At 38.0% G+C, this 16,590-nt stretch overlaps 1 protein-coding gene across 1 annotated transcript in view; it reads left to right on the plus strand.

The window, feature by feature from the left end:
* The window catches only part of LOC136886318 (clavesin-2), a 37,651-nt gene that overhangs the window by 1,115 nt on the left and 19,946 nt on the right, over positions 1–16,590 (plus strand). Inside the window, exon 2 of the mRNA XM_067159051.2 lies at positions 15,851–16,000. Coding sequence (XP_067015152.2) covers positions 15,862–16,000 — 139 coding nt within the window. The 5' untranslated portion in view covers positions 15,851–15,861. The remainder of the gene's footprint in view (positions 1–15,850; positions 16,001–16,590) is intronic.

Genomic DNA, 16,590 nt, shown 5'->3' on the forward strand with positions numbered 1-16,590 from the left:
TACACACCATACTTGGTCCAAACTACAAAAATGGCATCTACATTAGAAAATCCAGGCAAGAAGTATACTCTAAGATAGAAAAGGTCACGGACACAATGCGTAAAGGCAGAGTTCGCTTCTACGGTCATATACGACGGATGATTGACTCTCGATGGACGAAACGTATCTTCAGTATATTTGACGCAAAACCAAAATCGGCAATGCCATGGTACGTTAATGTCAAGAAAGATCTTAAAGAACTGGGCCTACAAGCAGAAGATGCACAAGACCGAAATCTTTTCAGAACAGCCATCAAGACTTTTGGGACTTTCCGGGATGAAAAACGGGCGATTGGTGCTATATGGACAGAAGAACGTCGTGCTAAACACAGTGAGCTAATGAAGACGATGTGGATCAAGCGAAAGATGAACAAATGCTAGAATGTAAAGTGAGGCTTATCGTGGTCCCTAGTTGGCCGATTAGCGAAGTTGAATGAACAACAACAACAATAATAATAATAATAATAATAATAATAATAATAATATGGCCTAAGCTACCGCTGCAGATATTTTAATTTGACATCATCTGGTTGTCTGCTCATCAGTATTGATGTTCCATTTTATTCAAGGCCTGCTAGATGGCAGACAGAGTAAACCAAAACTCTCTTGGGTGTCTGCAGCTGAGATTTAACGAATTTTGTTGAGTAACCACCAAATGTGTCACCAGAGATCTTTTACATGCCGACATCGTGTCGAATTAACTTTTTTCTGCCCTTCAAAAATCTGACTAACTTTGCCGAATTTGAACCCACTATCTTGGGATCCGAAGGCCAACACTCTACCACTGATCCACAGAGGCAGCCAGTTTTAAAATGACTTTGCATTATTGATACATAATGGAAAGATTTACTTCACAAGTTTCACCAGTACAAGTTTCAGTACTTTTGAACCATCTTCAGCTGGTTAATAGTTGAATTGACAAAATACATTCTAAAAATACTAAAACAATAAATACATAAATGACTGATGTGGAAATGAGAAAGTAAAATAAAAACAATTGAAAAATGGAGTGGCAATTTAAACGCACATTCCATTATTATAAAATGTTTGTTTTTGTACTACAATAATTAACATCCTCGTGTTATAGTTCTTGTCTATATATATATATATATATATATATAATAGTTCTAACCGGGCGAGTTGGCCGTGCGCGTAGAGGCGCGCGGCTGTGAGCTTGCATCCGGGAGATAGTAGGTTCGAATCCCACTATCGGCAGCCCTGAAAATGGTTTTCCGTGGTTTCCCATTTTCACACCAGGCAAATGCTGGGGCTGTACCTTAATTAAGGCCACGGCCGCTTCCTTCCAACTCCTAGACCTTTCCTATCCCATCGTCGCCATAAGACCTATCTGTGTCGGTGCGACGTAAAGCCCCTAGAAAAAAAAAAAAAAGAAAAAAAAAAGTTCTATCTGTACATTGCTCAGAATTTAAAAAGAATGATATTTTTGTATCGGTTCCGTCATGTATGTACATACGTACGTACCAGAGGGCCACAGGCTATTATTAAGAAATCTATTGTTCATCTTGACAATTTAGTTTCAGAGGATGGTTATCATGCTCTTGTGTTATACAAACCCAAGGAATCTGTAGTTTTATTAGGCTGGAATATGAACTTATGCATTTATAATTTGCGAGATCAAGGCGAAGCATGTATGAATACTTATGTTTGTGTCTTGAGAGATGCAGTACCTCCCTTAAAGACATGCATCACAAGAAAATGGCTGAAGAGAATTTAATGAAAATCAGCATGTAAAGTCAGGGAATGAGGCATTACAATCTAGGCTATAAATAATTTTATTCACTCAAAGTGAAATGGTAGTTTAGGGAAAAGCCTAAGATTTAATTCACAAAAATGTTATTAGTGGTGCTATCGATCAATACTACAAAAGTTGAAGATTAAAATGCCCGTTACCAGGTTCCTTTAGTGTTTCAGACACTGCATCTTTCCGGTCCGTCACAGGACAGCTCTCTTAATCACAGTTGCATGAGATGCAAATATGTTAATGTGGTTATGGTCAGTAAGAAGTGGTGGTGGTATTGTTGTTGTTGTTGTTGTTGTTGTTTGAGTCATCAGACCATAGACTGGTTTGATGCAGCCTTCCATGCCACCCTATCCTGTGCTAACCTTTTCATTTCTACGTAACTATTGCATCCTACATCTGCTCTAATCTGCTTGTCATATTCATACCTTGGTCTACCCCTACCGTTCTTACCACCTACACTTCCTTCAAAAACCAACTGAACAAGTCCTGGGTGTCTTAAAATGTGTCCTATCATTCTATCTCTTCTTCTCGTCAAATTTAGCCAAATCGATCTCCTCTCACCAATTCGATTCAGTATCTCTTCATTCGTGATTCGATCTATCCATCTCACCTTCAGCATTCTTCTGTAACACCACATTTCAAAAGCTTCTATTCTCTTTCTTTCTGAGCTAGTTATCGTCCATGTTTCACTTCCATACAATGCCACGCTCCACACAAAAGTCTTCAAAAACATCTTTCTAATTCCGATATCAATGTTGGAAGTGAGCAAATTTCTTTTCTTAAGAAAGCTCTTCCTTGCTTGTGATAGTCTGCATTTTATGTCCTCCTTACTTCTGCCATCGTTAGTTACTTTACTACCCAAGTAACAATATTCATCTACTTCCTTTAAGACTTCGTTTCCTAATCTAATATTTCCTGCATCACCTGCCTTCGTTCGACTGCACTCCATTACTTTTGTTTTGGACTTATTTATTTTCATCTTGTACTCCTTACCCAAGACTTCATCCATACCATTCAGCAACTTCTCGAGATCTTCTGCAGTCTCAGATAAAATAACAATATCATCGGCAAATCTCAAGGTTTTTCATTCCTCTATATGGAACATCTTCAGCTATAGAGATATCTAAAAGATACAATGGACAAATTATTTAAAATAACAGGGAAAATATTTTAAAAATTTTAGAAAACATTTGTGTGTCACTATGTTAACATCTTTGTCTTCTTCTTCTTCTTATAGTTAGACGCTATCTCTCCAATTAATACTATTTAGAGGCATTTTTATCCTGAATTTAGTGGTTTGTAGCCAAAATCTTTCTTAGATTGTCTAGTGGTATTTTCTAACGTTAACAACAAGAAGGGTATTCTTAAATCTAGCTGTGGCCTCTCGACTGCAAATGAGGTAAAATACGGAAGTCGGCCAATGTGATTTGTTGTTATTAAGAAGTTTCCCCATTGGTCTCTTTAGAACATGTTGTTGCTTGTGTTGCTGGTGGCTGATTGATGTTTTTTAAAACTTTTACAATATTTTTCATGTTATTTTAAATAACTCGTCCACTTTTTTGATTCATTATGCCCAACAAAGGAGCACATTTGAACTTATTAGCCCTTTTTTGTTTTTTCTTCTTCTCTTCCCAATATCTCTTCATCCTTTCACTGTGGTCCTTTTTATGTTGTTCAGTCCGTCCTGTATTTAGTCGGGTGCGCTTTACAGAAAATTGATGTTTGTGAATTAAGGGTCTGAATTTTAATCTATCTTGAACGGTTTCTTCATTAATGCCTATTTCATTTAGGTCTTCACTGATTTCTTTTAGCCAGTTATTTTGTGATTTTTCATTCAGAAGGCTGTTAATTTTCCTTTTGTGAGCCTGTATTTTTTTAAGGTATAAATTTTCTCTATAGCTGAAGATGTAGAGAGACGAAACATGTACTAATTAAGAGTCTTTCTAATTGTGTGTTTACCGAGCTCGATAGCTGCAGTCGCTTAAGTGCGGCCAGTATCCAGTAATCGGGAGATAGTGGGTTCGAGCCCCACTGTCGGCAGCCCTGAAGATGGTTTTCCGTGGTTTCCCATTTTCACACCAGGGAAATGCCGGGGCTGTACCTTAATTAAGGCCACGGCCGCTTCCTTCCAATTCCTAGGCATTTCCTATCCCATCGTCGCCGTAAGACCTATCTGTGTCGGTGCGACATAAAGCAAATAGGAAAAAAAAAAAATTGTGTGTTTGGTCTTGATAGAGACAAAACAATAAGTGTACTGAAAAGGTGGCAAATCCCTCAATTACAATCGTCTACAGGACTGCTCAAAATCAAGTCACAAGCTGACAATAACACCAAATAATTAGCAAAAGGATAATGAAGACTGTTCTTGGCCACACCTTCAAGTTTGAATCGTCTTCTTGTTGATTTCAAGGCTTAATGTAGAGGTAGTTTCAGAGTCTAGTCTTTGTCCTAGCAGTAGAAGACGACCATCACTGTGTACTCACTCTCAGTTTGGTCAACACTCTTGACCCGAGCAAACACAGCGTGCCGCTTCTCAAGGACACTGGTCTCTCTCTCATTCAACACACACAGATCAGTCCCCTGCCAAGAGCGAAGCATTTAGTGTCAAGGTCAGCCCTCACCAGCATACTAAATCAAATGTTTGACTCATACTAAAGAAGAACATGTTTGGAAACAGAGGGAGACAAAATAAAACACAAGAAGAGCAAGAAGATTTGGAAGAAGTGAAAGAGGATATCATGAGTCACAGAAAAAAGAAAAGAAAGAAGGATGAAGAGGAGGAAATAAGAGAAATAAAGTAAAGAGAAAGATGAAGGAAAAAAGAAAATTGAAGAAATTGTACTAGCAGTATAACAAGAAGAAATTTAAAAGAGGAAAGGTGGGGGAGGAAATATATTACAAAGAAATAAAGGAGGACAGCAGTCAGAGTACAAAAAGAAAAAATAGAAGAAAAGGAGAAACAAGGCAGAAGTGGAGAAAAGGATGAAAATAAAATAAAATGAAGGAGGCAAAGGAAATGCTGAAGAGAAAAGAAAGAAAGAAAGAAAGAAAGAAAGAAAGAAAGAAAGAAAGAAAGAAAATTGATCGGAGCAGCATTAACAAAGAAAATGGAGAAGAAATTTAAAAGAAAAATGAGAGTAAAAAGAAGGGATGAAACAGAAAAGAGGAGAATAATGAAAGCTGGCAAGAAATGAAGGAGGCACACAAGGCAAATGCCGGAGCTGTACCTTAATTAAGACCATGGTCGCTACCTTTCCAATCTTAGCCCTTTCCCTTCCTTACGTCACCGGAAACCTTCCAATGTGCTAGTGAGTCTTAAACTTATAGAAAAAAGAAAAGGAAGAAGAAAATAAAGTAAGAAGAAATAATTAAGACAAAGAGCAAAAAGCATGGGGTTTGGTTTTGGTTTACTTTGAATTTATTTATGGGATTTTTTTTTTTTTTTGCCAGGGGCTTTACGTCGCACCGACACAGATAGGTCTTATGGCGACGATGGGATAAGAAAGGCCTAGGAGTTGGAAGGAAACGGCCATGGCCTTAATTAAGGTACAGCCCCAGCATTTGCCTGGTGTGAAAATGGGAAACCATGGAAAACCATCTTCAGGGCTGCCGATAGTGGGATTCGAACCTACTATCTCCCGGATGCAAGCTCACAGCCGCACGCCTCTACGTGCACGGCCAACTCGCCCGGTATATTTATGGGATATAAAATCAAAATCAAATGCAATACAATTGATATTCAGCAAAAATGTATTTTCACAAAAAGAAATATTTAGAGTATAATTTACTTGAAACATAATTTTTTCACGAACATTTTTCAATGCCGTTTGGAAAAGTTCTTGGAGATAATAATTTACAACACTTAGAAACAACATTGGAAGTAATGATATAGTCTTCCTTCATACACTGCTTTTTTTCTTTCCTCGATAAACACAAAAACACCAAAACCCTTTTACTCTAGAGCAAGCTACCTAAAGTTATCCAAACAAGAATATGGGATTGAGTAAGTACAACCCTGTTCTTTGTAACATTTGACCTTGTGATTTATTAATGGTCATAGCAAAGGAAATTTTAATGGGACAAAAAATGAGCAAATTTTTGGACTAAAAGGAGGATGAGAATGTTTCTTTGCAACAAATCAATGGTAAGTTAGAAATAGTTTCATGGCAAGTGGTAGATGGCAGATGAAGTGTCCTGTACAAATATATATTTCCCACGGCAAAGGTGGAGGTAACTTTAGCGAAAATGAGACACATTTTAAAAGTACAATTCGTCACTCTTCTGGGAAATTCTCTTTCTTCTGACACCTCATTTGTTTAGACAGGTTGGTGGCCGTAATTAAATTCACTCTGACTCAGCATTCTCCAAATATGACACAAATCATCTTATAACTCAATAACTCAAAGGCATAATTTAACACAATTTCCAGGAAGTGTTTTTGTATGTTTTTCTTTGCAGCAAAGGAAATCTCTACAGTCACTACCACAAGGCCCATAGAAAATGTATTGTTTCACATCTTGAGTAAACTATGAATGGCAACAAATAATCAGAAGATGATCTTCTGGTCCTAATGTGTGACCTTGACCTTAGAACACAACCTCTGTCTTTTCCCCTCGGCACATTGTTTGTGTTAAGTACAATTACATCAAAAAGCTAGTGGTCAAAAATAATAAAAAGTGATTAAATACACTGTCAAAGTCCTATTGTGACACCCTCATTGACCTATGAAAGGTATGTTACGTATAGTATTCAGACTGTTTATGTTGTGCCGTACTTTCTATCAGCTTGACGCAGCAGGTCCTGTCCCCCTGATTACAAAAATTCATATTAAGTCATTTTTCATCATTCTTTTACTTTTAGATCATTTTCAATTTTGTCTCAGTATTTTCATTCATTTTCATGTTGGGTAATCAACATATCTGAATATCATTAGAGCTTCCAATAAATAAGAATACTCAAACATCAAAAGGTTGAGTACTCGGTTCAGAAAGTGAAAGTAACTTTCTACAACCCTTATCTGAACTCTTTCAAAATCCACATCCTTAGAGAGCAACGAGACATTGCTTCTAATCTGGATAGGCTTGTAATAAGAGTGGGAAGTATTATCACATTTAAGTCAGGTTGTTGAAGTGTCCGAGTGCTAACATTCATATTTGTACTTGTTACTTCTGTTTTGCAATAGAGTAAATTAATGTATTATTTGGGTCCACTTTTTCAATACAAAATGTAAATAGTTTAAATTACATAAATGATTAGGGACTAGTTTCGACCTAGTAATAGGTCATCGTCAGCCTAAAGCAAAATAAAAACACAAATAACGAAGAAATTAAACAATGTAAAGACACGTACGGTCTCGTAAAAGTACATACCATGTGAGATATTGTGCAGCACTATGTTAAAAAAATAACTCTCTGAAAGAGATTCATAATAAGCCCAGTGCATATTAAGATGATGTTATAGATAGGAATCCTTGAGTTGCTGGAATATGCTGGCTCCTTTAAGATACTGGTATCCAACTGAAGAACCACTGAGCCAAAGTTACGTCGTTTATTTATGAATGAAGTCCAGTGCGCCGTATAGCATTAAAAAGTCCAGTGCGCACTAAAAAGATGTTATAGAAAAGAATTCTTGAGTTGCTGGATAAGGAGATTAGAATATGCTGGCTCCTTTAAGATACTGGTATTGAAGAACTACTGAGCCAAAGTCACGTCGTTTATTTACGATTAAAGACCAGTGCGCCGTATAGCGCTGAACACAATGCAACACTATTCACTGAAGTTCATGCTTCCCGGTCACGGCTCTACTCCAAATGCAGAATTTTGTGTTGTGGTGTTAACTGTATCTTAAAAGGCTTTTCAGTCTGTCATGACTGAGCAACAGTTACCAAAACACCTCGCAATTAATGCTGGAGTGGAGACAAAACAGGACATTATTACGATAAGTTCTAGAATTTAAATTCCTAAACATTAACCCACTAGTGCCTGAATTAATTTTTTTCTGAGATTAATTTACTGTGTCTTATCACATGTTTGGGACCAAAATAAACTAATGAAACAAGTTTCAGAATTTTGGGACTGATAGGTCATAAGATATTTCATGCTGCCATATGGCAACGATAGGCGCTTCCATTACCTATTTTTAGCAATGAGTTTTGATAGAAGAATTTAGGTTACAGAGTAGTTTTTTGTTTGTTGTGGAATAACAGTGTTGAAAAATCTCAGCATTATTTATTGTAAGAATGTGGAATATTACTTTTTTATTCAAATCACAGCTAAAAAATAGAATTATTGAATAAAGGAAAATCTATTTGTTTGCAGTACAGAGAGACATATATGTAGTTTTTTGCCTGTCAAAACAAAACTCTCACTGGAACAATAGAAGAAAATAAAAAATAGGAAAAGGGAGAACCAAAGAACTTCAGATGCAGTTACACACTATAGAGTAACTACAGTAGTCAGTATTTTGTGAGGCAGATAAAAGCCTTCGCTCAATACTTGCACGTTAGGCACAGAGACTGAGAATGACAACCTTTTCCTGTCTTCGTATCATCCTGCGTGTGCCAATAAGAACACTTATAGGGTAACTTATTGTATCAGAAATGAAAAATATGGCGATAGAGCAACGAATTTCATCAGAAGTTATTTGTGGGTCTGTACAATTTAAAAACACTGCATACTTTCTGGTCTCCTGAACTCAATGTTCAATCAGCTGGTTATCCACAAGCAATTCAAAAATGTCAACAATATTCATGGATTTGTACTTGTTGTAATTAGGCTCCGGAAATGTCAACAGTCAACATACATCAAAATCAGCTCATTCGGTCTATCTTGGTTTGTAATTTGATTTACTATTTTCTCTATCAGTTACCCGCTCATTTGCAGTTTCAGGTATTGAAAGAGATCTTGCATCACTAGACACAAAAGGCACTTTGTCCTCTGGTAACACACCTTCACCATCTTAACTAATCCTAATTCTTTCATTATTTACAAGCTTCATTTCAGCACTGGCATGTAACTGTCAAGAGCTGAGATTGTCAATAAGCTCACCAACATCTTCATTACCAGGAGCCCTTGTCTAACAACACGTACATCGGGTGGTTCCACTAAACACTAAAATATCACCATTAAGATCTTCAGTCAGTAGCATATCCAGTGTTTCTGAAAGGGAAAATCCCTCCCTGTAAGGAAGATGTATGAATTAGGATAAAGTACAGTAACATGATCGGACAGCTGCAAACATTTTACTGAGTATAAACGCATAGTGTTGACATGTCTGTCTGTTAGGTCATCAGCCCAGAGGCTGGTTGGATCCTCAAATAGCACCACCAAAGGTTATACGGTTATAAGGAAACCGCAAAAACCAATGGCAGCACCAAAATGAGGCGTACTAGGCAAGACGAGGAGTGAGGTAGTTTGCCATTGCTTTCCTCACTGGGTCAGAAAGTGCAACTGCAACACGACTGACCCTATGAGCAACACCTTTCATAACACTCAGATGCACTAGTCGTGCTCTGAATGTCATTACTCAGCACCACCCATACCCCAGCAGCTTCCATATTGTCACAGCCATGGATGAGACTGGGACTTCGGTGGAAGCTACATTTTACTCTGGCCTGTGCCAAGAGATGGATACAAAATCCATCAAGAAATAGCAGCAGGCAAAGTGTTGCCATATGGCAACACTAATGATTCAACAAGCACTGCTACAACATTGTGTGCCCGTACTGTTTCAAATGCTTACGACATATATAATTAAGTGTGTACAACACTATTGTAAACATAATCTAATGAAACAACTTCATTTATAAATTTTTTATCCTTCTTATGCGAAGCTGGCAGCCGTTTCGTAGGAATCTGAAAATAACAAACAGTCCACCATTCCTTGTGTCACAACAGTAGATTTTAAAATTATATAAAACGTAATTACTCAATTCTACAAACACTTCTCTAACTGTCAGATGACACCACGGTCTTCCAGATTCTAAAATTGGATGTATGGCTTTTCAGGCGTTTGCTCTATTAACCAGCATTTCGTCTTAGGTCTGACACTAGACTCGTCAGAGTGGGATGTGTCAGACCCTACCCACTGATGCTGGGGTGTATGCAGGTGAATTTATCAGAAGCCTCTTATGTGGCACAGTCTGATAACTGCATACGGGAGATAAAACTCCACAGTGGAATTAATGCCCGCCTAGCAATTCCAAATGGTAATACTAAATTCCCATGAAAAGCCATACATCCAATTTTTGATCTGATTTTTGATATGCTCTATTGGTGGAAAAATATCTAATTCCCTTCATGGGAATTTAGTATTACCATTTGGAATTGCTAGGCGGGCATTAATTCCATTGTGGAGTTTTATCTCCCGTATGCAGTTATCAGACTGTGCCACATAAGAGGCTCTGATAAATTCACCTGCATACACCCCAGCATCAGTGGGTAGGGTCTGACACATCCCAGTCTGACGAGTCTAGTGTCAGACCTAAGATGAAATGCTGGTTAATAGAGCAAACGCCTGAAAAGCCATACATCCAATTTTTGATCTGATTTTTGATATGCTCTATTGGTGGAAAAATATCTAATTCCCTTCATGGGAATTTAGTATTACCTTCCAGATTCTTTCTTGTTGCCAACAGTACTAAAAGAAGAAGGTGTGAAAATCATTGCCATATGGCAACGCATGGCACTAATGGGTTAAACAGAGACAAACATAAATATTATTTCTAAATATCTAAGTGTGACTTGACAGAATCTGATGATGTTCTTTTAAGAATAAAACATATCATTCTTTGTGTATGTTTATCTCTTGTTTAAAAGTGTTGTTTTTTTTTTTTTTTTTTTTTTTCAGATCTGTTGTAGTATAATATTCATATTTAACCTGTGTGTTTGACAGGCTGAGAAGCTCTTAAGTTACATTTAACTGAGTCAACACTGGAAAGTATGACTTCCTTCGTGACAAATGTGGTGTTAACGACAGCCTGCGCATCGGACAGTAATTTCCTAGTCCGGCTGCTGCTAGTCTCCAACCAATGGTGCGGGATGACACAGAATGTTTCAGGGAGTTCTATTTCATGTTCTCGGATGGCAGGCGCAGACGCAAAGGGGTTACGATGTGCTTGATGCATAATATGACGATCCTCCCTTGTAGTGGTCAGACATGGTCAACCGGAACCTTGATGATGAGTATGCCTGCTCTCACTTTCCCAAGCAGTCCAACATTAAGCCAATGTCACATTCGAATGCCCCACAAATCTGGATATTGCCCAATTTGATCAGCCAGTCAAATGAAGACCGCTTTCAAATTCTGTCAGTTGCTGATAACGCTGTGTAACATGAGTACGCGGCACCTCCGTGTCCTTCACAGTGATCACTCAACATCTGACGCTGTTCTCACTTTTTACATACCCGTCCATGGTGTGTATGTGTACAAAGTTACATTGACATCTGACCATTTCTTCTGGGTGTTTAAATTTTTTTTGACAGGCAGTGTATATTATTGTTCATATTTTTAGGTCATTTTATCGGTCTTTTTGGCATTTAAGATGCCATGAAAATCAGGACTGTGGTTACATTAATTTAACTCAATAATCTTTAATACTAATCAACTGCATTATTATGATTATGTCCAGCTCCATGGCTAAATGGTTAGCGTGCTGGCCTTTGGTCACAGGGGTCCTGGGTTCAATTCCTGGTAGGGTCGAAAATTTTAACAATCATTGGTTAATTTCTCTGGCATGGGGGCTGGGTGTATGTGTCGTCTTTGTCATAATTTCATCCTCAACAAGATGTGCAGGTCGCCTACGGGAGTCAAATCAAAAGACCTGCATCTGGCGAGCCAAACTTGTCCTCAGACACTCTCAGCACTAAAAGCCATACGCCATTTCATTTCATTACAATTATAGTAATACTAGCTGATGTACCTGTGCTCCGCTACGGAATTCTACATTGTATACAGATTTCTAGGTAGGTAGTGTACACGTTGTGACCGTGATTGTATTAAATTGCATAGCTCTTAACATTACCCTAGAAACGCGACGGGGAAGTCACCAAACATCTTTTCTCATATGAAGACTGGGTTAAGGAATTTTAATTGTAATGGTAGGCTCGCTTGTCTACCGTCAGTCGCAATCAGGGTGGGGAGTTTTCATTATAATGGTGGACATTCACTCTCCACCTGCCTTTTTACATCCTCAGAAAGACTGTCTTAGTGGATTTCCCAACTGAAATTAACATAGGTTATTACAGTGACGTCAGTAGGAATGGTGCGATTAAAAGCAATGCTTTCATATGAAATACTCCATCAAATGAAAAACCACACATTTTCTCACTTTTAACAAACAGTACTCCACTGCCGATCTAACAGTCTAAAGTTCCAGAGCTGGAATGACCAAGCACAGCAGTAATCCGCGAACACTCTTCGTCTTTTTTCGGCGAGGGGGTGTGGGGGTCAAATAGTGGAGAGTCCCAAGGCAAAAACTATAACCGTTTACTAATCTGTTTTCTAGGAGTGCCCGATGAGTCGGAAAATCTCAATTCACTACACTGGCGGAGGAAAAATCTATCTGGCTTGGAGGCAATTTTTTCCTCCAAGCCAGAGGAGAAACCCCATCTTCACTGCTAATTAGGAATAAAATTAATGTAGAATTTAATGAAAGTGAAGAGGAAGAAGCTTTTTTTAAGAAACAGCTCTTTTCATGGTTGAATTTTGAGTTATTTAGTGAATTGTGGTGCTATAATTTGGAATAGGCCTGAATTGTAATTCTAGGCCAGGTCATACTACTACTACTACTACTACTACTAAGTGAGCCTCTGCCTTAAGTTGCACACTGCTCATTTGAAACAGCGCGTCCGAGTAGGGATCGAATAAGTGGAGTACTATAATGAACCAGTGTGTTACGTACCAGCAGTATCAGAACATATATGAACCAAAGGAATGGCATGCTAAAGAAGAAGTTTTCTTAACTCCCCAGCTATTTCCCATCATTATTCAGTCAGGCTGTTATACTCAGTACGCAGCAGTAGTTCCATCTATCAGAGTTGAGTGACAGCATAAGAGACAAAGAACATCACAACAGACAATGATCAATGTAATGTTATTGTTGATCAATGTTATGTGCTTTCGATATTGTTGGCCTTCACATTTACTTTCCTTCCGACTCTGAAATACCACTCTTATCATAGCCGGTACAGTAAAACTGAATAAAACATAAATGATCGTAAATTGTATTTTCTATAACTTTTGTTACGTAGTACTTTTTGATAGGAACAATAACATAGGTATTTAAAAATTAAATTTTCAGTGGCTTCCCCTCAACTACAATTTTATCCAGGGTGAATAAAACTGTTTATAGCTTAGATTGTAGTGTCTTATTCCCTGACTCTATATACCAATTTTCATTAAATGCTGTTAACCATTTTTCTTGTGCCTTGGCAATGATATGGACTTAGCAATAAAAATACAAATTCATTAATATCTCTGTTATCATAGCCAGGACGGTAAAAATGTACAAGACATAAATGATTGGAAATTTAATTCTATATAACTTTAGTTATGTATTTATCGACAGGACCACTAATAATATATTTGATAATTCAATTTTAGGCCTTCCCCTAAACTACCAATTCACTCAGCCTGAATAAAATGATTTATAGCCTAGATTGTAGAGGCTCATCCCTCGACTTAACATACTGATTTTTGTTAAATTCTCTTCAGCCATTTTATCGTGATGCATGTACTGTACATACATACATACATACATACAGAAATTATGGAAAATAAAAAGTGCATTTCCTTGTTACTGTGGACACGACCGATACAGAAATACCATTCTTTTCAAATTCTGAGCAATGTACAGACAAAACTCTTATTTTATATATTGAAACAGGAATGCCCGTACTTCAGCTTTGTGGAGAGCATGGATAACGCCAAGGCATGTACAGTTCATGCTTTAGAGAGTACGAGAGAAGGGTAGTGAAATGAGTTCATATTTAAAGTGGAACTTGCTGTTTAAAAAAAAAAAAAAATGCATGGAAATTATATCACCTTTTACAGACGAATGGTTTGAATGTCCTCAATGATGTGGAGAAGGCGTCGTCCTGCGACGTCTGTGTCGTCCCACGGCGTTGGCATCGTCCTACGGCGGTTGTTAGCCCTTGATGTTGAAGGAGACTCGAACCTGGGGCGGTCGTCTGATGATTGTGCAGCGTGCGAGTTTTGTATTCCACTAAGTCCCATGAAGGGAGTAGAGAAGTGTAAAACTTTCGCACAGAATGTCAATAGAATCTGATACAACACTTCTCTACCGCACTGCACTGCACTGCACTGCAAATTGTGGCGAGACACTGTTTACTGGTCGAACAAGTTCCAACGGGAATGGTGTTGGATGCACATTACTTTTGGAAAAGAGATGAATTCAAAATCACAGTTCTATGAAAAGAATTAATATTGTTCATGCAATAGTCACTGTCGTACTCAAAGTGATAGGTAATGAAAATAATCTGGAATTTTCTGAGATACCACTATTTGCCACTTTACGGGATCTCAGTGCGAAAGGAAAATAAATTAAGTCCCACGGAGACAGTCTTTGTTCTGTTTGTAATGAACACATGCAATGTTCTAGCACACACACACATAGAAATAAATTAAAGTTTCTGCAAAGACAGAAAAAAACAGTTTATGACACGGTTTTGTGAAAGAGAACCAAGTTCTATTATGACACAGTCTTAACAAAAATCACGTAATTTCTCAGAGACAAATTTTCCACTGAGGGACAATATTACACGTAAATGTAGACACAGTCTTTATGAGGGGAATTAACATAGTCCCTTGAAAAAAATAAAGGCATCGTATTTCACGAATCAGCATAGTCTTTGAAAGGAAATATCGGCACAGTTTTATGTTAGAAAATGTTAGCACAGTTATGCAAAGTGAATTAACACTGTCTTTTGAAAATGAAGGTTGGCACAGTTTTATGAAAAGAAAATGTTGGCACTGTTTTTCTCACGGAGTGAATTGACACAGTCTTTGAAAGAAAAGTAGGCACTGTTCTTTATGAAAAAAATAACACTGTCCATGAAAAGAATTGTACTTTCACTAAGGCACAGTTTCGCAAAACAACCTAACACAGTCTCTTGGAGAGGAAATAATTAAAACACAGTCTTTATGCTCTAAGTCCCTTAAGCACAGTTTCAAAATATCTAGTGATCACTGTACAGTCCCTTCAATTACAAAATTCACAAAACAAAATAATGTTACACGGCTCGACAGACCTACAGTATATTACATGCAAAGACTTTCAACACTCGTATCATGTACTTTCAACCTCCGGTCCTTAACCGGACAGAGTAATGAACTGTATCACATCAGCGGGCCCGAACAGCGAGACAGCTGGTTCATGATGAAGTGCTCGCTCACCCACTGACACACTCTGATCTCCTCGAGGCTGGCGACGCCCTTTTATTACTCAAGGTCAGACGGCGAGACTGGAAATATGGGCTTCTTAAAAAATTCACCTCGGCCATCCTTCCGCCGATTTTCGTGAAATTTTGGGCAGTAGCCTTTGTTGACAAGGCCTACAAGGTGACGTTCTCAAAATTACGATTTAACCTTCCATTCATGATGAAATGCCATTGAATCGAATAGAACTTTCGGTGTGACGTCACTTGACCTTGGCTGGCACTCCGTAGCAGCGCTCGCTTGCATGTTGTCCCCCATGATGCCTGCACGCTCAGCGCTCGTTTTGAATCCATACAGTCGGTGTTAGCGGGTTCCTCTCAAGAAATACATGAATGCGAGTGCTCACAGGGCATTCCCGTTTCAATATATATAGATTTGAGGTGATAGACAAACATTAGAGGTGCATAAAACCTGTATTTGATAAATTTAATAACCTCTCTTGCATTTCCTTTTCATTTCCTTGTCCAAATTTAATTACCCAAATACTTAAATGTCAATTTCCTCACCACTCTGGTGTCATACAGGGTATGCCATTATCATTTCATCTTCTTATACACTACCATTATTCCAATCTCGTTCTTTTACTGTTTTGCAGCTAGCTCCAACATGTCTCTACTGGGTCCAGACAAGGATCAGCTCTCCGCCATCAGGAGCCAGATCAATGAGAGTCCTGAACGGATGCAATCTAACCTTGCGCTGCTGCGCCAGTGGGTCCAGTGTCAGCCACATCTACCCCAACACCTAGGTAACAAAATATCCACACTAGTTATTACCTGAGAAATGGAAGTGTGCAGTTTAATACAAGGACTGTTTCTTTATTACTGGCAACGGTCAATTACAAGAGATTCTATGAAACATCTACAGTCCCCAGCCAGTGATGTCAACATGATGGTTTTCCCACTAAATCTAGGGTTTTCTACTATTTGTCAGTGGGCAAATTTTAACACGTGGTGCGCAGTGGGAAATCTAGGGGTTTTTTTTTCCATGCTTATGTTAGTGGACATTTTGGTCTCTTTTCAACTAAAGTTTCGTTCAATATGATGGAGAGTATAATGTATTATTCAGATTTAAGGTCTTCATTTCGACAGTCATGATTCCATCAAAATTTGTGATTTCTGAAGCCATTTTTCTTTTTAGTTCTGACTTGGTTAATTTACAACTGCCAGATTCTTCAGCCTCTCAAAAAAACTAATTTATGAATAAATAAAAATTTATAAACAACCTGAAAAAGGAAATGTGTAACAGAATTAATTATATCTAGAAAAGAAAAAAATAGAGATCAGACACCATACTGAGATTTCCAGATCATCTTTCCAAAAGATGGGGCTTTTTTTT

Source organism: Anabrus simplex, chromosome X, assembly GCF_040414725.1.
Source record: "Anabrus simplex isolate iqAnaSimp1 chromosome X, ASM4041472v1, whole genome shotgun sequence".
Lineage (NCBI taxonomy): Eukaryota > Metazoa > Arthropoda > Insecta > Orthoptera > Tettigoniidae > Anabrus > Anabrus simplex.